At 49.1% G+C, this 24,726-nt stretch overlaps 1 protein-coding gene across 1 annotated transcript in view; it reads left to right on the forward strand.

The window, feature by feature from the left end:
- Window positions 1-24,726, forward strand: part of LOC140388207 (histamine N-methyltransferase-like) — an 80,122-nt gene that overhangs the window by 30,051 nt on the left and 25,345 nt on the right. The window contains exons 4-5 of the mRNA XM_072471998.1: window positions 10,510-10,640; window positions 15,740-15,833. Of these exons, the coding sequence (XP_072328099.1) occupies window positions 10,510-10,640; window positions 15,740-15,833 (225 nt within the window). The remainder of the gene's footprint in view (window positions 1-10,509; window positions 10,641-15,739; window positions 15,834-24,726) is intronic.

Genomic DNA, 24,726 nt, shown 5'->3' on the forward strand with positions numbered 1-24,726 from the left:
CCAGGGAAGCAAAGGCCAAGACGTCGGCCTCTTTCACCTCCTGGACTTCTGGGTCCTCTGAAACCCCCAAAATTGCCACCTCAGGACTCATTGCTACCCTAGTTTTCAATACCCGGGACATGCGCCCGCGAATCCCTGCCAGTACCCCCTTAGTTTAGGACAAGCCCAGAACATGTGCACATGGTTCGCTGGTCCTCCGGCACATCTAGCACCTTTGCCCTCCAGCCCAAAGAATTTGCTCACCGGGCCACCGTCATGTGGGCCCGGTGTACGACCTTGAACTGGATCAGACTGAGCCTTGCGCATGTTGAGCTCGTGTTTACTCGACTCAAAGCGTCTGCCCATATGTTGTCCTCTACCTCCCGCCCAAGCTCCTCCTCCCACTTAAGCTTCAGTTCTTCGGTCTGTGCCTCCTCTGCTCCCATTAGTTCCTTATAAATGTTGGAGACTCTTCCCTCTCCCACCTCTCCTCTGGAAACTTTCCTGTCCTGGATCACCCTTGGTGGGAGGCGTGGGAAGGATGGTACCAATCTGCGTACAAAATCCCGCACCTGCTAGTACTTGAAATCATTCCCTCTCACCAGCCTGAACTTCTCCTCCAACACCCTGATGCTCAGGAAGCTCCCTTCCAGGAACAGATCGCCCATCCTCGCAATCCCCGCCCTCCGCCATAATTGGAACCCACCGTCCATATTCCCCAGCACAAATCGGTGGTCACTGCAGATTGGGGACCAAACCGATGCTCTCACTTCCCCTATTTGCCTCCTCCACTGGCCCCAGATCCGTAGAGCCGCCACCACTATAGGGCTGGTGGAGTATCGTGCCGGCGGGAGCGGCAGAGGCGCTGTAACCAAGGCTGCCAAACTGGTGCCCCTGCACGAAGCAGCCTCCATCCGCTCCCAAACCCACCCCGTACCCACCATCCATTTCCTTACCATGGCTATGTTAGCTGCCCAGTAGTAGTTACTAAAGTTCGGCAACACCAGCCCCCATCCCCTCGGTTCCTCTCGGGCATCGCCTTCCTCACCCGTGGGGACTTTCCCACCCAAACAAATCCCAGGATAATTTTATCTAGCCTCTTAAAGAAAGACCGCTGATTGAAAATGGGGAGACACTGAAATATGAACAAGAATCTCGGGAGAATCGACATCTTCACCGCCTGCACTCTCCCCGCCAATGACAGCGGGAGCGCATCCCATCTCTGGAACTCGTCCCTCACTTGCTCCACCAACCAGGACAAGTTTACCTTACGCAACTTACCCCAGTCTCGCGCTACTTGTATCCCTAAATATCTGAAGCTTTCTCCTACCAGCAGGAATGGGAGCCCCCTCAGCCTACTCTGCTGACCTCTCGCCTGCACTATCTACATCTCGCTCTTTGCCATGTTCAATTTATATTCTGAGAACTGACCAAATTCCCTCAGAGTTTCCATGATTCCGTCCATTCCCGTCATTGGGTCTGACAAGTGTAACAGCAGGTCATCCTCATATAACGAGACTTTATGTTCCACTCCCCCCTGGACCAGCCCTTTCCAGTCCCTTGAAGCTCTCAGAGCAATTGCCAGCTAGCTCTATAGCCAGCTCAAACAGCAGTGGGGACAGGGGACATCCCTGTCTAGTCCCGCAGTGCAGTCTGAAGTAGTCAGATGTCGTCCGGTTCGTCCTCACACTAGCCTCTGGGGCCTGATATAGCAGCCTAACCCAGTAAATGAATCCCAACCCGAACCCAAAACGTCCCAGCACCTCCCATAAATAGTCCCACTCAACCCGGTCTAAAGACTTTTCGGCATCCATTGCTACCACTACCTCTGCCTCCCTGCTCTCCGGGGGCATCATAATCACATTGAGCAGCCTCCTTAGATTGGCCACCAGTTGCCTGCCCTTTACGAACCCGGTTTGGTCCTCCACAATCACGTCCGGTGCACAGTCCGCAATTCTAGACGCCAAGATCTTGGCCAGTAACTTAGCGTCTGCGTTAATCAAAGAGATCGGCCTATAGGACCCACATGCCTCCGGGTCTTTATCCCGTTTCAGTATAAGTGAGATAGTGGCCTGTGACATCATCAGGGGTAAGACCCCTCTATCTCTTGCTTCGTTGAACACCCTGACCAGCACCGGGTTTTCCGACCTTTTGGCTCTTGCCACATTTGTTGCACCCACCTGCCATCAAAACCACCAGCCGGTTGGCAGAATACCGCCCCATGTGTGGCTGTGATATAAGTAATCTTTTGACTGATCATAGAACTAGTAGTTTGTTGTTGGCAAAAATGAGATAATCGTTTATGAATTATTATCGTCTATAATTATGTTCATGATCATTAGGTTACTATTGTTGTTTTGGGCGAGGCTTTGCATTGCACTCACTGGGCTAAAACCATGTATAATCAATTACAACAAGATGTTAAACAAAATGTTAAAAAAAACACATGGTGAGAGCACGATGTTATTCTGTGAGGAGCGTTAAAACTGTGAATTAAAAATTAAGGATCAAAATCAGTTCATTCCATTTCTGAGTTGGTCAGAAGTACAGACAGCAGTGTCTTCTGGCAGGAAAGACAGCATTTTGCAAAAGAAAGTCAGAAACAACCAGCTTCCAACCATTTCTTGGACGCTCAGGTAGTCCTCCCTGTCATAATATCCACACGTGTATATAATGAAGTGCAGACAGGCAGAGATTGACACACAGGATGACCAGTAAGCACACAGCACAGTGCAGCCAATCACCAGACAGGACACCACCACTATAAAGCCAGAGGGCACTAGGTTTCCCGCTCTCTCTGGACCCAGCCACTGAGACAGTCAGAGTCCACGAGCTAGCACAGAGCAAACACCATGTGGTAGCTAATAAGTCTGGTGAGGCTAGTACAAGGTCTCCAGTCAGTTCAGTATAGTGTCGACCCACAGTGAAATATGTATGTTAGTTCTATCGTTCAATAAAACCATGTTGGATCTTCTACAGTGTTAGAGGTCCGTTTCTCGCATCGCTGCATCAAGTGCAGTCCACACCGAACCAACCTGCCTAACACATCATGGTACCACGAAGTGATACTGAAAATTGACGGACCTACCTCGAGTGAATCAGCATTGACCAGCAAGAAGCCATCCGGTGGCATGGAAAACATCCAGCCTGCTCTGCAGCTCCGCATCTCCAGCAACCTCGGTGTAAATTGGAAGCTCTTCAAGCAAAAGTTCCTCTTGTACATCGAGGCCTCCGACCTCAAAGCAGCATTTGATGTCAGGAAGATCGCGCTAATTCTCTCCACCACGGGGGACCACGCCATCCACATCTACAACTCCCTCACGTTCGCTGATGGCGAAGCCAAAACAAAATTCAAAACTGTCCTGCTGAATTATGACAGCCACTGCGACATTGAGGTGTATGAGAGCTTTGAACAGTACATTTTCCAGCAGAGGCTTCAGGGTAAGGATGAATCTTTTCAGTCCTTCGTCACCCATCTCCGCATCCTAGCGCAGTCATGTAACTATGACTCGACGGCTGATTCCATGATCTGGGATCAGATCGTTTTCGGGGTCCACTCCGAATCCCTTCGGCAGCAGCTCCTGAAAGTCAAACAGTTGACCCTCTCTGTCGCTATCGAGACGTGCGTTGTCCATGAGCATACTAAGAAATGTTATTCCCACATCAGGGCGGCAGAAACTGCAAAGCTGGCCTCCCACGAGGCGGAACGGGTGCAGGCCATTGCACAAATGCAGGGCCTGAGCATCGAGGAGAGTGGCCGTTTCGCGCACTTTTCCCGGGTCCCTGCGCATGTGCACTACGACCGAGTGGACGATGAGCCCGACAACCCGATTGCGCAGCTGCGTACGTCGACCGACCGCACTGCGCATGTGCGATAGCGCATGGAATGCGCTGACTTTGGCGTCATGACGTGTCCGAATTGTGGCTCTGCCCACTTAAAGCGGCAATGTCTGGCAAAAGAACGGCGGTGTCTACAGTGTGGCAAGCTTGGCCACTACGCAGCCCTATGCAGATCTGCTTCACCGCTCAGCAGCCAGCGATCCCAGCTGCGGCGCAGAAGTGTCCGCTCAGTACAACAAGGCATGCCAGATTACGATCCCGACAGCCCAACGGACCCTGATGCTGAGTGCCTCAAGTCCCCATACCAGGTGGGCATCATAACTACACATGTGCTGCCTTCCACCACAACTGCGAAACACCTCTCGATCCTCAGTGTGGATCCCGACAACGAGTGGTCTGCTGTCCTCACAGTGAACAAGGCCCGCATCCGGTTCAGACTGGACACCGGCGCATCAGCGAACCTTATCTCGAAATCCGACCTCGACACCATCCGCGTCAAACCAAGCATTCTTCCACCGGCCTGCCAGCTCCTTGACTACAATGGCAACGCCATAGCTGCCAGTGGCTCATGTCAACTGGGGGTATCCAGTAAGGCGATCAAGGCGACACTGCGTATTGAAGAAAAAAATAGTCAGCATTTCGAATTTTCGCAAAAGGTCCTTTATTAAACACGAAGTTCGTGGAGGGAATTAGAATGACTGCAGTCTTTCCAAATGTCCCTGCTTTACAAAGGTAAGGCGAGTAATTTATATAATAGCATAAGCAATATCTAGGACAGAGAGGCATTCTTGAGATTAAACAAGGAGACAGAAAGCAAGCAGAGATTAATAACAGGCCTTTAAGTTCCTCGCCTAAGCAAAACAATGTGCAGCTGTACGCCTGTTTATATGGTGTGACCTTCCGACTGTTTCACACAGAACTTCAAACTTTTTGACTAAAAATAAGGCTATATACCCATCATGCTTCGCTAAGTGCCTATTTCCATGAAATATAGTCAAGCAGCTGATTAAAATAATACAAGGTATTTAAGGCAGCTAATCCGCCAACTAAAGTCCCTTCTACACTACGGTTTGAAATCGTCGGGCCTGACAGAGCATCTCTGCTCGGTGCTCGTGCCTGCAAGCTCCTGAACTTTGTTCAATGTGTCCACACCATGTCATCATCACTGGCGACGGTCTCGCCCGATGGAAACCTGCAAGCCGACATAGATGACATCATCACGCAGTACCACAGCGTGTTCGATGGAATGGGCACGCTCCCATACCGATACAAAATCCTGCTCAAGCCGAATGCCACCCCTGTAATTCATGCACCTCGCCGGGTGCCGGCGTCCCTCAAGGATCATCTGAAGAAGCAATTATACGACCTCCAAGACCAGGGCATCATATCGAAGGTTACAGAGCCCACAGACTGGGTCAGCTCCATGGTCTGCATCAAGAAGCCGTCAGGAGAGCTTCGCATTTGCATTGACCCTAAGGATCTAAACCCCAACATCATGAGGGAGCATTACCCGATACCAAAATAAGAAGGGTTGACCAGTGAGATAGCTCATGCCAAATTCTTTACTAAGCTTGACGCCTCCAAGGGTTTTTGGCAAATACAACTGGACGCGTCCAGTCGCACGTTGTGCACGTTCAACACCCCGTTTGGTCATTACTGCTACCACCGATGCCTTTTGGCATCAGATCGGCATCCAAAGTATTTCATCGCATCATGGAACAGATGATGGAGGGCATCGAGGGGGTGCGAGTGAATGTTGACAATGTTATTATCTGGTCCACAATGCCCCAGGAACACATCGCTCACCTCAAAAACGTATTCCAAAGAATCCATGAACATAGTCTTCAGCTCAACAGGGCCAAGTGCTCATTTGGTCAATCAGAGATCAAATTCCGAGGTGACCACATCTCGCAGTAGGGCGTATGGCCAGACGCCAACAAGGTCTCGGCGATCAACGCCATGAAGACCCCGGAGGACAAAAAGGCAGTCCTCCGCTTTCTCGGAATGGTCAACTTCCTCGGGAAATTCATTCCCAATATGGCATCCCACACCACGGCCCTCCGCCTTCTCGTCAAAAAGTCGACGGAATTCCAGTGGCTGCCCACACATGAAGAGGAATGCCGCGAGCTGAAAGTAAAACTCACGACAGCCCTGGTCCTAGTGTTCTTTGACCCAACCAAGGAAACCAAGATATCAACTGATGCAAGTCAGGACGGCATTGGGGCGGTGCTCCATCAGCGGGATGACTCCGCGTCCTGGCCTCCAGTGGTGTATGCCTCCAGGGCCATGACGCCCACTGAGCAACGGTACGCTCAAATTGAGAAGGAGTGTCTGGGCTTCCTTACAGGGATAGTCAAGTTCCACGACTATGTTTATGGCCTGCCAAAATTCACGGTAGAGATGGACCACAGGCCTCTAGTCCACATAATCCAGAAGGATTTAAACGACATGACATCTCGGTTACAGCGTATTCTTCTGAAGCTATGCTGCTACGACTTCGAACTGGTCTACACGCCAGGTAAAGAGCTGATCATTGCAGATGCCCTGTCCAGGTCCATTACCACACCGCATGAACAAAGTGACTTCATCTGCCACATAGAAGCCCAAGTGCAGTTGTATGCCTCGAACTTTCCGGCCTCCGACGAACAGGTGGTCCAAATTTGTGAGGAGACAGCCAAGGATCATCTGCTGCAGCGCGTGATGCAGCACCTCAGCAATGGCTGGCAGAAGGGACAATGTCCCCAGTTCTATAACGTAAAAGACGACCTGAAGGTGGTGGAGGGAATCTTTCTGAATTCCTCCGTGTAGGCGTGCTATGGTACTGGGCCAACTCCATGAGGGTCACCTTGGGGTCGGGAAATGCCGACGCAGAGCTTGGGAGGCATCAGCCAGGACATTGCCGACGCAGTCCTATATTGCCCTACCTGTCAGAAGTTTCAGCCAGCTCATCCCAAAGAAACGTTGCAGCAGCACGAGATTCTGACCTCTCCATGGTCCAACGTCGGTGTAGACCTTTTCCATGCCAAGGGGCGTGACTACGTACTCCTGGTTGACTACTTCTCCAGTTACCCAGAAGTGGTGAAACTGTCCGACCTCATGTCGAAGGAGGTAATCAAAGCCTGCAAAGAAACGTTCGCCAGGGATGGAATACCGCTCACGGTAATGAGCGACAGTGGTCCTTGCTTTTACAGCCAGGAATGGTCTGACTTCACACAGTCCTACAACTTCCGTCACGTTATCTCCAGTCCCCACTACCCGCAGTCAAATGGGAAAGCCGAAAAAGGGATCCAAATTGTAAAGTGTTTGCTGTGCAAAGCTGCAGATTCAGGCTCCAATTTTAACCTGGCGATGCTGGCATACAGGGCCACCCCACTGTCCACTGGATTGTCTCCAGCCCAGATGCTCATGAATCGCACTCTGAGGACCACAGTTCCAGCCATCCACGTTCCCGACCTTGACCGCATCACGGTCCCACAGAAAATGCAGCAGTCACGGGCCCAGCAGAAAGCCACGTACGATGCCCATGCCACGGATCTGCCCGAGCTGGCCCCAACTGATCATGTTCGCGTACAGTTGCCTGAGGACGGCTGGTCAGCCACAGCTGTTGTGCTCAAACAAGTGGCCCCAAGATCATTCCTTGTCCACATGGCTGATGGCTCCCTGCCAAGGCGCAACAGACAGGCACTGCGAAGAGTTTCACGCCCGCTACCTGACCGGCGTGTCCTGCCGCCTACGATGCCTCCTCCGGACATACCCTACTATGAGGCCACCGATCTACCAGAAATCCTTCCTGTCTACGCGCCCACCACGATGCCAGCGATCCCGCCTCTCCAAGCGCAGGCAGCTCCTAATTCGCCTCTGCGGCGATCAACAAGAATTCGTTGCCCACCACAAAGACTAAATCTATAGACTGAGCTTTTGTACATTTTTGTGACTTCACCAATTGGACCTCTGTAAATATCGTTTCCTTTGCCATGTATCTGCGCTATCGCAACCTTCCTATGTATATATGTTCGTTGAGACATCTTTCTGTACATAGTCAGGCACATGTGTGTGTGTGTATGTGTATATATATATATATATATATATATATATTTATAAGCATCCACACCTTAGTATTTTTTTTTTAAAAAGGGGAGAGATGTCATAATATCCACACGTGTATATAATGAAGTGCAGACAGGCAGTGATTGACACACAGGATGACCAGTAAGCACACAACACAGTGCAGCCAATCACCAGACAGGACACCACCATTATAAAGCCAGAGGGCACTAGGTTTCCCGCTCTCTCTGGACCCAGCCACTGAGACAGTCAGAGTCCACGAGTTAGCACAGTACAAACACCATACGGTAGCCTGGTGAGGCTAGTACAAGGTCTCCAGTCAGTTCAGTATAGTGTCGACCCACAGTTAAATATGTATGTTAGTTGTATCATTCCATGAAACCGTGTTGGATCTTCTACAGTGTTAGAGGTCTGTTTCTCGCATCGTTGCATCAAGTGCAGTCCACACCGAATGGACCTGCCTAACACATCACTCCCCACGCATCCGCTTCATAACCTTTTTTCACAGAACAACTTATGATGTTCTCGAATTTATTGTCTGATAGGACAATTGAAGCAAATTGAATAGAAACTTTCAAAATGCAATTGGCTAAACACTTGAAAAGAGAACAAAAATACCCCGATTGCCCATGTAACTTATTATTTGTGGTATCAACACAATCATAGAATCATAGAATTTACAGAGCAGAAGGTTGTTTTTCGGCCCATCGAGACTGCGCCGGCCCTTGGAAAGAACATCCTACCGAAGCCCACACCTCCACCCTATCCCCGTAACCCAGTAATCCCACCTAACCTTGTTGGACACAAAGGGCAATTTAGCATGGCCAATCCACCTAACTTGCATGTCTTTGGACGTTTTCTGTGGGAGGAAACCAGAGTACTCGGAGAAAATCCATGCTGACATGGGGAGAATGTGAGGACACCGCACTGACAGTGACTCATGCTGGGAATAGAACCTGGGACCCTGGAGCGGTGAAGCAACAGTGCTAACCACCGTGCTACCATGCCGCCCATTTAATAATGAGTTAAAGCAGCGTTCAGTTCTACTGAATAAGTCTTTTTTGTGAAGTAGGCTCAAGGCAAGTTTTTTTTAATACAAATTTAGAGTACCCAATTCATTTTTTCCAACAAAGGGGCAATTTAGCATGGCGAATCCACCTACCCTGCACATCTTTGGGTTGTGGGGACGAAACCCACGCAAACACTGGGAGAATGTGTAAAGTCCACAAGGACAGCGACTCAGAGCCGGGATTGAACCTGGGACCTCGGCATCGTGAGGCAGCAGTGCTAACAACTGCGCCACCGTGCTGCCATCCCAAGATATGTTTAAGAGTCTAAAAGGATGAGCAAGTCATTATTTTGAATATGTTTGAGTAGGTCAGTACATCTACTGGTTTAAACCCACTTTACTATTCCATATTCCAAATGTTCACCAACACCATTTGAAACTATACCTCATTTCTGATGTCTACCACCACCAATATAAATCCTTCAGAACTACCTTTGTTTTCCTAACAGTTGTTCCTACACTGGGTGTACCTATACCACAGCGGTTCAAGAAGGTGGTTCACCACCACTCTTTCAAGGGCAAGTAGGGATGGGCAGCGAATGTAGGTTCTGCTGGTTACATCCGCATCCCATGAAAGAATATAAACAATGAATGATTCCAGCACTTTCCATTAGGCTTCTCCCCTACCTGGCGGGGCGGGGGGTCCCGGCGGGATGGAGTGGCGTGAACCACTCCGGCGTCGGGCCGCCCCAAAGGTGCGGATTTTTCCGCACCTTTAGGGGCCAAGCCCTCACCTTGAGCGTTTCTTTGGTGCCACGCCAGCCGGGCCGAAAGGACTTCGCCTGGCGGCAGAAGTCCGCGCATGCACGGGAGCGTCAGCGGCTGCTGACATCATCCCCGCGTATGCGCAGGGGGGGGGGGGTCTCTTCCGCGTCGGCCATGGTGAAGACTGTGGCCAAGGCGGAGGGAAAAGAGTGCCCCCACGGCACAGGCCCGCCAGCCGATGGGTGGGCCCCGATCGTGGGCCAGGTCACCGTGGGGGCACCCCCCGGGGCCGGATTGCCTCACGCCCCCCCCACGACCCCGGAGCCCGCCCGTGCCGCCTAGTCCCATCGGGAAGAGTGGTGGTTTGATCCTCACCGGCGGGACAGGCATTCCAGCAGCGGGACTTGGGCCCATCGCGGGCCGGAGAATCGCCGGGGGGTGGGGGGGCCGCCGACCGTCGCGGCGCGATTCCCGCCCCAGCCGAATATCCGGTGCCGGAGAATTCAGCAACCGGCGGGGCGGGTTTCATGCCAGCCCCCGGTGATTCTCCGACCCGGCGGGAGGTCGGATAATCCCGTCCATTGATTGATGATGTACAATTTGACAAATCGATAAATTTTGGTCAGTAAGTGTGATATGCTGAAATGTGAAAATAAAAGCACAGTGTTTAAATCTGTGCAATTTCCCCTCAGCTGACGCTAAGTGGCAACTTCGAAGCAGTCAGGAGTGAAATGTGTGGTGAAATATGAGTTTCAGGAATCTGGGTACGGTGGAATAGCAAACAAAACGATTATGGTTCCAATTATTTTATTAACACAAAGAATTCCCTTCTAAAACCACCTTTGCACCAGATCTCGTGGCAGAAAAGACTCAAGGACTTAACATCTCCTTCACTTGGAACCAGATGTGCTCAGAAGAATATGAAAAGCAAAACAAGGAGAGGGAGGAAAGCAGAAAATTCGATTTCATTCACATGATCCAGGTAACTGCAGTTTCGATGAACTTTACAACCAGGACACAGGGAGATATTCAATCTGTCAGTCACGGTTGAGTGTGAACCTAATTCTAGTCAAATACCCAACTGTGTCACTTGGTGTCAAAGCACTGATTTATGTATGAACCATAGGCATTTTTAGAAGAAACACTCATTTTCACTTATTTTTAGTTTGTTTTTTTCAAATCTTCACGCTTCCTTCCCATGACACTTCTGGTAGAAAAGGTGCAAGTGGGTAACTCGTTTGCAGACTTCAGACAATGTTCATGAACATCTGCCATTTTATGTGGACAACATTTCAGCAGATTCTCTCTTATAATTGTTCTTCCATGTTCGAGGAAATTACCACAGTTTAAATTGGAAATTACGTGGAGAAGGAATGTGTGATTATGCCAGGATAAAGAGGTTCGAGTGATTCAGCGGACTCATGTTAAAGTCCGCTGAACGGCACGTTTAGTGGGGTGTTTCTTGGTGGCTGCAGTACCAAGAAACATCTCGCTGTCCAACAGAACTTTACAATTTATTCTGGCATCAGGGAGCTCCTGCCCACCGAGGCCGCACTTAGAGATCCAGATCACCTCAGGCAGAGTGAGTTGAATGATTTGCTCAAGATTTCACGCCGCCCACGGAGCCCGATTTTGGTCAATGCGCGATTCACCCAGTGCGCCTTGTTTTTGAAAACTCACCACTATTCTTAGAAGTCCCCCTATACCAAAAACGGACGACATTCTAAATGGTGATCAGGGATTCTCACTCACCGACTCCGATGCAAGCTTCAGTGGGTGCTATTCAGGTCAAACTATGTTTTCAAGTTATCCCCCGATATAACCCATACCTTCACCGAAGATTTCATCTACTTACCACTTAGTAGCATCGATCCTGAGTCCTGCATTGCTAAGTAAGTAAAGTAGACTTTGGAATAACCACTGTTTCAGGTTAAATTAAGTTATTTTATTATTATATTTTTTCTTTTAAAAGCTGCAATTACTGTCTTTACAGAAAGTAAAAAGATCTTGCTTCTGGATCCTTCTGGTTGGTTGAAGGGACCTTCAGGCCCAACTTGACAATCAATCTTCTTTAAAGTCTGGTCTTCTTTAGATGTATTCGCTGGTTAACTCAGTTGCTGTGTCCTATCTTTCCCATGTGCCGAGCTATGAGAGCTAACTCTGCTGGCTATCTATGAGCTGACTCTGGCTCCTCTATAAATTCTAGTCTTCCTTAGGTGTATTAGTTATTTTAGCTCGGCTGCTTTGCCCTGTCTCTTTCCCATGGCCGAGCTGACTGTAATCTGACTCCAGCTGCTTCACTTCTCTGTTTCTCTCTCTCTCCCTCTGAGTTCTGGTTCTCGTTCTGGTTTCTCGGTTTATATTCTCTTTCTAACGGTTATTAAGTTTTTATGACGTTATTGTAAAGTAACTCTTATTTTCGTTGATTGTAAAAAGTATCTTTGATCTAAACCTTCTAATCCAACTAAGTATTCATTTTGACATGAATTTATCTCATAGATCTGATTACATTGTTTCCTTTGTGATGTTCAAAATACTTTGACTTCAAGAGGTGTTACTTTTAATTCCTGTCATTTCAATAGTTTTATTTTCCAATTGTGTCCTCAGCTCAATTTTGACTTTGATTTTGGCTTTGAATTATGTTTCTCATAGACTGATAGTCTCCAGTTTTCTTTAATTTACCTGGTATTAGCAAATTTTCACACCTGGAACCTTATCCTTTCTTTTCCAGATGCTTACTAAGATAGTTAATTTCAATTATGGTGTGAGCCATTGTTTTTGGCTTCATTCAAAATCCTGTTTGTCTTGATTGCTAAGCCTGCTTGACCAAGGATATCTGCATTTTACAATCCTTCCCTGGCAGCTGCTGTTAACCCTTTGTGGGATCTTACCCTGTATTCTCTCATGTTTCTCTCAGACGGGATATTGCCAGACTTCCATGTTTCAAATGACACATCTTTCCATATTTTCAATTACAGCCTGGATTTGCAGCGTGCGCAACAGGCTCGCTGAATCGCTCCCTTTATTTCACAAGTGGAAAGTTCAATAGGGTTGTTGACCAGAAAGGATGATCTGAAATAGGCTAAAGGGCTCCATTCATCCAAACATTTTGCGAGCTGTTTTGGGATGTAACTGTGGCGGAAATTATTCTGACTCTCTCTTCCCACATTAAGGTCTGCCTGGTTGTGTTTGATTGGATTGGATTTGTTTATTGTCTCATGTACCGAGGTACAGTGAAAAGTTTTTTTTTTTTTGCAAGCAGCTCAGACAGATCATTTAGTATATGAAAAGAAAATACATAATAGGGTAACACAAGATACACAATGTAAATACATAGACACTGGCATCGGGAGAAGCATACAGAAGTGGAGTATTAATCAGGTCAGTCCATAAGAGGGTCATTTAGGAGTCTGGTAACAGTGGGGAAGAAGCTGTTTTTGAATCTGTTCATGCGTGTTATCAGACTTTTGTACCTCCTGTCCGATGGAAGAAGTTGGAAGAGTGAGTAAGCCGGGTGGAATGGGCCTTTGATTATACTGCCCGCTTTCCCTAGGCAGCGAGAGGTGTAGAGTCAATGAATTGGAGGCAGGTTCATGTGATGGACTGGGCTGTGTTCACATCTCCCTGAAGATTCTTGCGGTCTTGGGCCAAGCAGTTGCCATACGAGGCTGTGATGCAGCCAGATACCCGTACCAGCCTCCCCGAACAGGCACCGGAATGTGGCGACTAGGGGCTTTTCACAGTAACTTCATTGAAGCCTACTCGTGACAATAAGCGACTTTTCATTTTTTTCATAGGATGCTGTCTATGGTGCATCTGTAAAAGTTGGTAAGAGTCAACTCCTACTACTGGTAAGAGTTGAAACAACTACTTGTCCATCCAAAGCTTTCACATATTTCAGTCAGATGTGCGTGCTATGAGCGGAAAAGGAACTTGACATTAAAATAATAAAGTTCCTTGAGTTTGGAACTGTTGGTGCTTTTAAACAGCCTTCTTGACTGTTCCTCCTTCCACAAACGTTCAAACCCTCCACCACCGATGAACAGTGGCAGCCATGTGTATCTTCTGCAAGATGCACTGCAGTAACTCACCAAGGTTCCTTCGACAGCGCCTTCTAAATACACGACCACTACCATCTAGAAGGACAAAAGCAGCAGATACTTGGGAACCCCACTTGGAGGGATAATTGGAGGTTTGACTCCAAGTCACTGACCAAGTTGACTTATATCATTGAAATATATTGCTTTCCTTTGCTGCCGCTGGGACAAAATTCTGGAACTTCCTCCATAACAGCACAGAGGGTGTACCTACACCTTCAGGACTGCAGCTGTTCAAGAAGGCAGCTCACCACCATCTTCTGAAGAGCAGCTAGGGTTGGGCAATAAATGCTGGCCGAACCAGTGATGTATATATCCCCTAAATGAATGAAAAAGAGTGTATTGAAAATTGAAATCTTTGGGTAATTCAACAGCACACTCTGTTAGATACATTTTTGAGACTTTGTGGTTCAGATGCCCTCCAGAGAGAATCTACTCTGTATATAAGTGTTTTTTGTAAAATGTATTTTGGGGAACCTTTCCTGAAGCCAGAGATATATTGTAGGACAAACGCAGTCGATGCTGGTATCTGCTAGGATAAGACTAGAGTCATTACAATTCGCTTAAACAACCTTGGGTTATGGAGGGACGAAGTCCTGGCAGCAATAAAGCAGTTTCTATTACCTTTATTTGCATAATGAGTGCGAGGAGAAATCGGTTTGGGTGTGAGGGCACTTGTCCATTATTAATTAACCTATTGTCATTTACTGTTTATTCACACAGAGGTATAGCTGTTTAACTGTGGTGCATGTTAACCCTATGAGACTCTAACGCAGCAGAAACCAGTGTGTTTAGATTGAGGGTCAGAAATTGGGAAGAAAATACATTTATACTTTAAAAAGTGAATTTCTCACTTCCTAATAAGATTGATATCATTGGACCAAATATTCTATTATTGCTAATTCGTCACTCGCGGTTTCGAATATTTCTGAGTGGAGAATAGAAAATAATGGGATTGGCAGATTTTCTGCCACATCTCCGGCCCTACAAGTTACTGTAGTTATTTTCCTCAGCCCCTCATGGGGATTGTTTGCTCTCGACAATGCTGTCCTAATGCAGGACACTTAAAAAGCAGGGTAAGGTCAGGGATCACTGGAGCTTTCATTTTCATTCCTAAAAACTGTAGGTGGAGAGGTTCAGTTTTGCCAGTTTGTGAGGTGGCCTCAGCACTCTTTCAACACAATGATTTCAGATTGAGCTTGGCATTTTTGCCCAAAATGCAGTTTTATAAAGGAGTCTGCAGGGTCCGACCCAGTGGTCAGACTTTGTCAAAATGGATAAAATCCACAATAGCTCAAAATAATCCATCCCAACAGTTTCTGACCTATTAAGATGAGGGCAACTGAAGCATCATCACTGGAGTGGTGGTCTGGCACTGTTAATATATGCAGAGGCAGCATTTTTATAATTTGTCCTCGGCCTTTAATCACAGGCTTACTCTTCAACCAGTGCTGCATCGATCACTACAAGAAATTTGGGGCCAAGACTATTCTACCAGAAATTTCTAGTGCTACAATAGACTGAATGATCAGAGCATTATTCCAATGCTCCAGTGAAAGGGAAAAGTCCTGAAAGGAACTAGTGCAGAAGAAATCTTCAGAAGCTTTGGTGTCAAGCAGCTGATACACCCAGGGGTTCGTTACTTTGGGATTTAGAACTGGGGACTTTCCAAAGACCAGGACAGAACATAGCAGCTCTGTGCTTAGGCCTTGCCAGTGTGTTTGAATTCCAGAATGTGAAATTTCCACAGTTTGCAAAACGGCCCCTTGGACAGTGAGACACCAGAGAATATAGGGTTCAAACCCTGGCAGAAGCAGGTTCAGCCCCATGTTAATGCCCTCCTGTCAGAAATGTGCCAGGATTTCCCTTTGATCCAAAACAGAATCTCAGGGAACTTTGAGCACGGTACTGTAATTATTTTTGAGAAAAAGATTTATCTTATCTGAGGATATATTTGCATTTTCCATTTTCTTCCCTTGCCTAGATGTTGTACTATGTACAAAGTGTGCCTGATACCATCAAGTACTTCCACAGCCTTCTGGAAACCAATGGCAAACTTCTAATAATACAGCCTTCTGGTACGTGATGTTTGGCATTTCTGATATTCTTGTTTTCTTTTGCTCGACACCGTCATGCCTACGCAAACTGAGATTCAACAGGGGAAAAGATAATCAAATGTCATATCATTGCTATTCATCTTCTTCCTGATAGTTAATCCGATACAATCTGGCATTTATGCAAAAATGTTGTTTACTATCAGAGATAATACTTGAACAAAATTAAAGGTTGCATTTCACCGAATGACTTGACCTAGAATCAGAAAACAGAGTCCAGCTGTCAATGCTGACCCTAATTAGTGAGTAATTATGATCACTTAAATCACCTGTGATTGACCCTCAAACACTGTGATAATTGGTATATTCACTTTAACGTTAAAATATTCAGTGTCTCAAGAATCTGAAGGCTTACCGATGGCGCTGAAAATGTCATGTTACATGAATAATTGCACTTTAATGGGTAGCACCAAAAGTTACATGAAAGTCCCTTGAATACCTTCTTCCACTTCTTGCCACACACATTTCCCGATTTGTAGGAGCAGTCTCCGACTGTCTGATTGCAGAATGGTGTCCTTTCTCCTTGATGCACTATCAATTACTACAAAGACGAGAGTAGCGAATAATCGAGGCTTTATTGAGCAAAGATGTGTGGCCTCCTGTAGCTGCGACCAGAATGGGAGCAGCTCCAGCGAGCACACACATTTATACGCTGCCTACTGGGCGGAGCCAGCAGGCAGGGATTTACCCATGTACCTCTAGTATAGGTGTCTTACCGTGCCACATCTAATATACATTAAATACAGTTAGTGGTGACTACCACATTCACCCCCTGTTTAAAAAAAAGAGTTCGGCGGGGGTGGTGGAAACATTTACAAGTTCAGTCAAAATTTACAAGTTCAGTCTGTCGGGTGCCTTGATCCTCCACTGTGATCGCCTCGGTCCCGGTGGTGATGCGGGCGCTGACTTGGTCACCTGTAACTCCGGGAGCATGTTGTCCTAGTCTTCATCGCCGCCGAGTGGAACCAGTGGGAGGATGGATCCTCCTGGGGTGGGGGCTGCAGTGACGTGCGCTGGGGGGAAGGTGAGTGGCGCAGGGGCAACCGGAGGGGGGGGGGGGGGTGTCGTGGTGGGCCGTGGGTGGGGATCCAGCGGGTGCCAGGTCCCGGAGGGAGACTGTGTCCTGGCGCCCTTTGCGGTGCGCCACGTAGGCGCACTGCAGGTTCACGTGCAGTAGTTCTACTCTTTTGACTAACGGGTCCGACTTATGGGTCCGCACGTGTTTGCGAAGGAGGACGGGTCCAGGAGCTGCCAGCCATATTGGGAGCGAGACCCCGGAGGTGGACTTCCTGGGGAAGGCAAGGAGACGTTCATGAGGGGTTTCGTTAGTTGCAGTGCAGAGGAGTGATCGGATGGAGTAAAGCGCGTCGGGGAGGACATCCTGCCAGCGGGAGTCCGGGAGATTTTTAAACGTGGGGCCAGCAGGACTGCCTTCCAGACCGTCCCGTTCTCCCTCTCCACCTGCCCGTTTCCCTGGGGGTTGTAGCTCGTCATCCTGCTTGAGGCAATGCCCTTGCTGAGCAGGAACTAACGCAGCTCATCACTCATAAAGGAGGATCCCCGGTCGCTGTCGACGTAAGCGGGGAAACCAAACAGGGCGAAGATGCTGTGGAGTGCTTTAATGACCGTGGCAGAAGTCATATCGGGGCATGGGATGGCGAAGGAAAACTGGGAGTACTCATCGACCACATTCAGGAAGTACGTGTTCCGGCCGGTGGACGGGAGGGGCCCTTTGAAGTCAATGCTGAGGCGTTCAAAGGGGCGGGAGGCCTTCACAAGGTGCGCGAGATCTGGCCGGTAGAAGTGCGGTTTGCACTCCGCGCAGACCTGGCAGTCTCTGGTGACAGTCCTGACCTCCTCAATGAAGTAGGACAGGTTGCGGGCCTTTATGAAGTGGAAGAACCGGGTGACCCCCGGGTGACAGAGACCATCGTGTAGGGCCCGGAGTCGGTCCACTTGTGCGCTGGTACATGTACCTCGGGATAGGGCATCGGGGGGCTCGTTGAGCTTCCCGGGGCGATACAAAATCTCGTAATTATAGGTGGAGAGCTCGATCCTCCACCTCAAGATCTTATAGTTTTTGATCTTGCCATGCTGTGTATTATTGAACATGTAGGCAACCTACCGTTGGTCAGTGAGGAGAGTGAATCTCCTGCCGGCCAGGTAATTCCTCCAATGCCGCACAGAACATAGAACATAGAACATAGAAAATACAGCACAGAACAGGCCCTTCGGCCCACGATGTTGTGCCGAACCTTTGTCCTAGATTAATCATAGATTATCATTGAATTTACAGTGCAGAAGGAGGCCATTCAGCCCATTGAGCCTGCACCGGCTCTTGGAAAGAGCACCATACCCAAACTCAACACCTCCACCCAACACCAAGGGCAATTTGGATATTAAGGGCAATTTATCATTGGCCAATTCACCTAACCTGCACATCTTTGGACTGTGGGAGGAAACCGGAGCACCCGGAGGAAACCCACGCAGACACGGGGAGGACGTGCAGACTCCGCACAGACAATGACCCAAGCCGGAATCGAACCTGGGACCCTGGAGCTGTGAAGCAATTGTGCTATCCACAATGCTACCGTGCTGCCCTTAAGAACAAATAAATCTACACTATATCATTTTACCGTCATCCATGTACCTATCCAATAGCTGCTTGAAGGTCCCTAATGTTTCCGACTCAACTACTTCCACAGACAGTGCATTCCATGCCCCCACTACTCTCTGGGTAAAGAACCTACCTCTGATATCCCTCCTATATCTTCCACCTTTCACCTTAAATTTATGTCCCCTTGTAATGGTGTGTTCCACCCGGGGAAAAAGTCTCTGACTGTCTACTCTATCTATTTCCCTGATCATCTTATAAACCTCTATCAAGTCGCCCCTCATCCTTCTCCGCTCTAATGAGAAAAGGCCTAGCACCCTCAACCTTTCCTCGTAAGACCTACTCTCCATTCCAGGCAACATCCTGGTAAATCTTCTTTGCACCTTTTCCAGAGCTTCCACATCCTTCCTAAAATGAGGCGACCAGAACTGTACACAGTACTCCAAATGTGGCCTTACCAAAGTTTTGTACAGCTGCATCATCACCTCACGGCTCTTAAATTCAATCCCTCTGTTAATGAACGCGAGCACACCATAGGCCTTCTTCACAGCTCTATCCACTTGAGTGGCAACTTTCAAAGATGTATGAACATAGACCCCAAGATCTCTCTGCTCCTCCACATTGCCAAGAACTCTACCATTAACCCTATATTCCGCATTCATATTTGTCCTTCCAAAATGGACAACCTCACACTTTTCAGGGTTAAACTCCATCTGCCACTTCTCAGCCCAGCTCTGCATCCTATCTATGTCTCTTTGCAGCCGACAACAGCCCTCCTTACTATCCACAACTCCACCAATCTTCGTATCGTCTGCAAATTTACTGACCCACCCTTCAACTTCCTCATCCAAATCATTAATGAAAATCACAAACAGCAGAGGACCCAGAACTGATCCCTGCGGTACGCCACTGGTAACTGGGATCCAGGCTGAATATTTGCCATCCACCACCACTCTCTGACTTTTATCGGTTAGCCAGTTCGTTATCCAACTGGCCAAATTTCCCACTATCCCATGCCTCCTTACTTTCTGCATAAGCCTACCATGGGGAACTTTATCAAATGCCTTACTAAAATCCATGTACACTACATCCACTGCTTTACCTTCATCCACATGCTTGGTCACCTCCTCAAAGAATTCAATAAGATTTGTAAGGCAAGACCTACCCCTCACACATCCGTGCTGACTATCCCTAATCAAGCAGTGTCTTTCCAGATGCTCAGAAATCCTATCCTTCAGTACCCTTTCCATTACTTTGCCTACCACCGAAGTAAGACTAACTGGCCTGTAATTCCCAGGGTTATCCCTAGTTCCTTTTTTGAACAGGGGCACGACATTCGCCACTCTCCAATCCCCTGGTACCACCCCTGTTGACAGTGAGGACGAAAAGATCATTGCCAACGGCTCTGCAATTTCATCTCTTGCTTCCCATAGAATCCTTGGATATATCCCGTCAGGCCCGGGGGACTTGTCTATCCTCAAGTTTTTCAAAATGCCCAACACATCTTCCTTCCTGACAAGTATTTCCTCGAGCTTACCAATCTGTTTCACACTGTCCTCTCCAACAATATCGCCCCTCTCATTTGTAAATACAGAAGAAAAATACTCATTCAAGACCTCTCCTATCTCTTCAGACTCAATACACAATCTCCCGCTACTGTCCTTGATCGGACCTACCCTCGCACTAGTCATTCTCATATTTCTCACATATGTGTAAAAGGCCTTGGGATTTTCCTTGATCCTACCCGCCAAAGATTGTCCATGCCCTCTCTTAGCTCTCCTAATCCCTTTCTTCAGTTCCCTCCTGGCTATCTTGTATCCCTCCAATGCCCTGTCTGAACCTTGTTTCCTCAGCCTTACATAAGTCACCTTTTTCCTCTTAACAAGACATCCAACCTCTCTTGTCAACCATGGTTCTCTCACTCGACCATCTCTTCCCTGCCTGACAGGGACATACATATCAAGGACACGTAGCACCTGTTCCTTGAACAAGTTCCACATTTCACTTGTGTCCTTCCCTGCCAGCCTATGTTCCCAACTTATGCACTTTAATTCTTGTCTGACAACATCGTATTTACCCTTCTCCCAATTGTAAACCTTGCCCTGTTGCACGTTCCTATCCCTCTCCATTACTAAAGTGAAAGTCACAGAATTGTGGTCACTATCTCCAAAATGCTCCCCCACTAACAAATCTATCACTTGCCCTGGTTCATTACCCAGTACTAAATCCAATATTGCCCCTCCTCTGGTTGGACAATCTACATACTGTGTTAGAAAAGCTTCCTGGACACACTGCAGAAACACCACCCCATCCAAACTATTTGATCTAAAGAGTTTCCACTCAATATTTGGGAAGTTAAAGTCGCCCATGACTACTACCCTCTGACTTCTGCACCTTTTCAAAATCTGTTTCCCAATCTGTTCCTCCACATCTCTGTTACTATTGGGGGGCCTATAGAAAACTCCTAACAAGGTGACTGCTCCTTTCCTATTTCTGACTTCAACCCATACTACCTCAATAGGGTGATGCTCCTCGAACTGCCTTTCTGCAGCTGTTATACTATCTCTAATTAATAATGCCACCCTCCCACCTCTTTTACCACCCTCCCTAATCTTATTGAAACATCTATAACCAGGGACCTCCAACAACCATTTCTGCCCCTCTTCTATCCAAGTTTCCGTGATGGCCACCACATCGTAGTCCCAAGTACCGATCCATGCCTTAAGTTCACCCACCTTATTCCTGATGCTTCTTGCGTTGAAGTATACACACTTCAACCCATCTCCGTGACTGCAAATACTCTCCTTTGTCAGTGTTCCCTTCCCCACTGCCTCATTACATGCTTTGGCGTCCTGAATATCGGCTACCTTAGTTGCTGGACTACAAATCCGGTTCCCATTCCCCTGCCAAATTAGTTTAAACCCTCCCGAAGAGTACTAGCAAACCTCCCTCCCAGGATATTGGTGCCCCTCTGGTTCAGATGCAACCTGTCCTGCTTGTACAGGTCCCACCTTCCCCAGAATGCGCTCCAATTATCCAAATACCTGAAGCCCTCCCTCCTACACCATTCCTGCAGCCACTTGTTCAACTGCACTCTCTCCCTATTCCTAGCCTCGCTATCACGTGGCACCGGCAACAAACCAGAGATGACAACTCTGTCTGTCCTGGCTTTCAACTTCCAGCCTAACTCCCTAAACTTGTTTATTACCTCCACACCCCTTTTCCTACCTATGTCGTTGGTACCAATGTGCACCACGACTTCTGGCTGCTCCCCCTCCCCCTTAAGGATCCTGAAGACACGATCCGAGACATCCCTGGCCCTGGCACCCGGGAGGCAACATACCTTCCGGGAGTCTCGCTCGCGACCACAGAATCTCCTATCTATTCCCCTAACCATTGAATCTCCTACAACTATTGCTTTTCTATTCTCCCCCCTTCCCTTCTGAGCCCCAGAGCCAGACTCCGTGCCAGAGACCTGACCGCTAGGGCCTTCCCCCGGTAGGTCATCCCCCACAACAGCATCCAAAACGGTATACTTGTTTTGAAGGGGAACGGCCACGAGGGATCCCTGCACTGACTGCCTGTTTGTTTTTTTCCCCCTGACTGTAACCCAGCTATTCTTGTCCTGTACCTTGGGTGTGGTTACCTCCCTGTAACTCTTCTCAATCACCCCCTCTGCCTCCCGGATGATCCGAAGTTCATCCAGCTTCAGCTCCAGTTCCCTAACACGGTCTTTGAGGAGCTGAAGTTGGGTGCACTTCCCGCAGGTATAGTCAGTGGGGACACCGGTGGTATCCCTCACCACCCACATCCTACAGGAGGAGCATGTAACTGGCCTAGCCTCCATCCCCTCTTACCTTAAAGAATATAGCTGCTGTGTGGACTAACTAGATCTCCGCCCTCTGACTCTGCTCCCAGTCAGCTACACTTCCTGTAAACTCCAGCTTCCACAATGGCTTGGGCCTCCTTTTCGACAGAGGAGTGCCGAATTTTGGAGGCATGGAGGTTGTGGGAAAAGAATGCCACTGGCCTGCCTGCCTGGTTGAGGGTTGCGGCCAGAGCTATGTCTGATGCATCACTCACGACCTGAAAAGGGAGGGACTCGTCGACCGCGTGCATCGTGGCCTTGGCGATGTTTGCCTTGATGCGGTTAAAGGCCTGGAGGGCCTCAGCCGTCAGGGCAAAAACTGGGGAGTGAATAAGTGGGCGGGCCTTGTCCGCAAAGTTAGGGATCCACTGGGCATAATAGGAGAAGAACCCAAGGCATTGTTTCAGGGCCTTGGGGCAGTGGGGGAGGGGGAGTTCTATGAGGGGGTGCATGCAGTCGGGGTCGGGCCCTAGAATTCCATTTTCCACAACATAGCCAAGGATGGCTAAACGGTTGGTGCGGAACACGCACTTCTCCTTACTGTACGTGACATTAAGGAGTTTGGCGGTGTGGAGGAATTTGCGAAGGTTAGCGTCGTGGTCCTGCTGATCGTGGCCGCAGATGGTGACGTTGTCTAGGTACGGGAAGGTGGCCTGCAGTCCGTACCGGTCAACCATTCAGTCCATCTCACGTTGGAAGACCGAGACCCCGTTAGTGACGCCGAAGGGAACCCTAAGGAAGTGATAGAGGCGGCCATCTGCTTCGAACGCAGTGTATTGGCGGTCCTCCTTGCGGATGAGGAGCTGGTGGTAAGCGGACTTCAGGTCCACTGTGGAAAAGACCCGGTACTGTGCAATCTGATTCACCATATCAGATATGCGTGGGAGGGGGTACGTGTCGAGCTGCGTGTACTGATTGATGGTCTGACTGTAGTGAATGACCATCCTGTGTTTCTCCACAGTCTTTACAACTACCCACTTGGGCTCTCCAGGGGCTGTTGCTGGCCTCAATGATGCCTTCCCGCAGAAGCCGCTGGACCTCCGACCTGATGAAGGTCTGGTCCTGGGCACTGTACCGTCTGCTCCTGGTGCCGACGGGTTTGAATCCAGGGTGAGGTTTGCAAACAAGGAAGGTGGGTCGACCTTAAGGGTCGTGAGGCCGCATATGGTGAGCGGGGGTAGGGGTCCCCCGAATTTTAAAGTTAAGCTTTGGAGGTGGCACTGGAAGTCCAGACCAAGTAACAGGGCAGCGCAGAGATTGGGGAGGATGTAGAGCCGGAAGTTGCTAAACTCTACGCCCTGGAATGTGAGGGTCGCGATCCAGTACCCCCGGATTTCCACGGAATGGGATCTGGAGGCCAGGGAGATTTTTTGGGAACGGGGTGCACTGCGAGGGAGCAGCGCCTTTCTATAGTGGGGTGGATGAAGCTTTCCGTGCTCCCGGAGTCAAAAAGGCAGGAAGTCTTGTGCCCATCGATTTTCACCGTTGTCGTTGCGGTTGTGAAATTGTGGGGCCAGGACTGGTCGAGGGTGATCGAGGCGAGCTGTGGCTGATGCTGGGAGGCCCTGGGCTGGTCAGCAGTGGTGGCAGGCGATGAGCGGCCAGACGAGCTTCCCGACGAGCAGGGGTTCTGATGCGCCCTGAGGCGGACGGCATTAAAGAAGGCGGCGCCCACGTGGTCTGCGGATAAGACGGCGGTGCCCACGGGCCGCACGTGGTCTGCGGAGATGAAGATAGCGGCGCCCACGGGCCGCACGTGGGGGGTGTAGGAACGCTGAGCCTAGAAACAGCGGCATTCGACCGGGCCTGGCACACAGCAGCAAAATGCCTCTTCTTTCCGCAGCCCTTGCAGGTTGCGCTCTGCGCCGGGCAGCACTGCCGGGCGTGTTTGGTCTGCCCGCAGAAGTAGCATTTGGGCCCCCCGGGGTTAGCTGGCTGCCGCACAGCGAAGGCTTGTGGTGGGCTGCGGTCGATAGCTGGTGGGGCCCATGAGGGTGCCATGCGGTCGGGGACGTATGACTGGACGTTACGGGAGTCCACTGTCAGCACGTTCGCGAGCTGCCTGGTTCCCGCAAGATCAAACGTACCCCCTTCCAATAGGCGCTGGCGGATGTATGCCGACCCCATGCCCGTAACAAAAGCGTCTCTGATTACACGTTCCGTATGCTCGACTGCCGAAACTGCCTGGCAGTCACAGTTCCTCACCAGGATGTGCAGGTAACGCCAGAAATCGTTTAGGGACTCGCCGGGGAGTTGCTGTCCCGTGGACAGGAGGTGCCTGGCGTTGAGTTTGTTAACCGGCTGAATGTAATGTCCTTTCAAGAGCGCCATTGCTTCAGAGTAAGTGGGCACATCCCGGATGAGAGGAAAAATGT

This window comes from Scyliorhinus torazame, chromosome 2, assembly GCF_047496885.1.
Source record: "Scyliorhinus torazame isolate Kashiwa2021f chromosome 2, sScyTor2.1, whole genome shotgun sequence".
Lineage (NCBI taxonomy): Eukaryota > Metazoa > Chordata > Chondrichthyes > Carcharhiniformes > Scyliorhinidae > Scyliorhinus > Scyliorhinus torazame.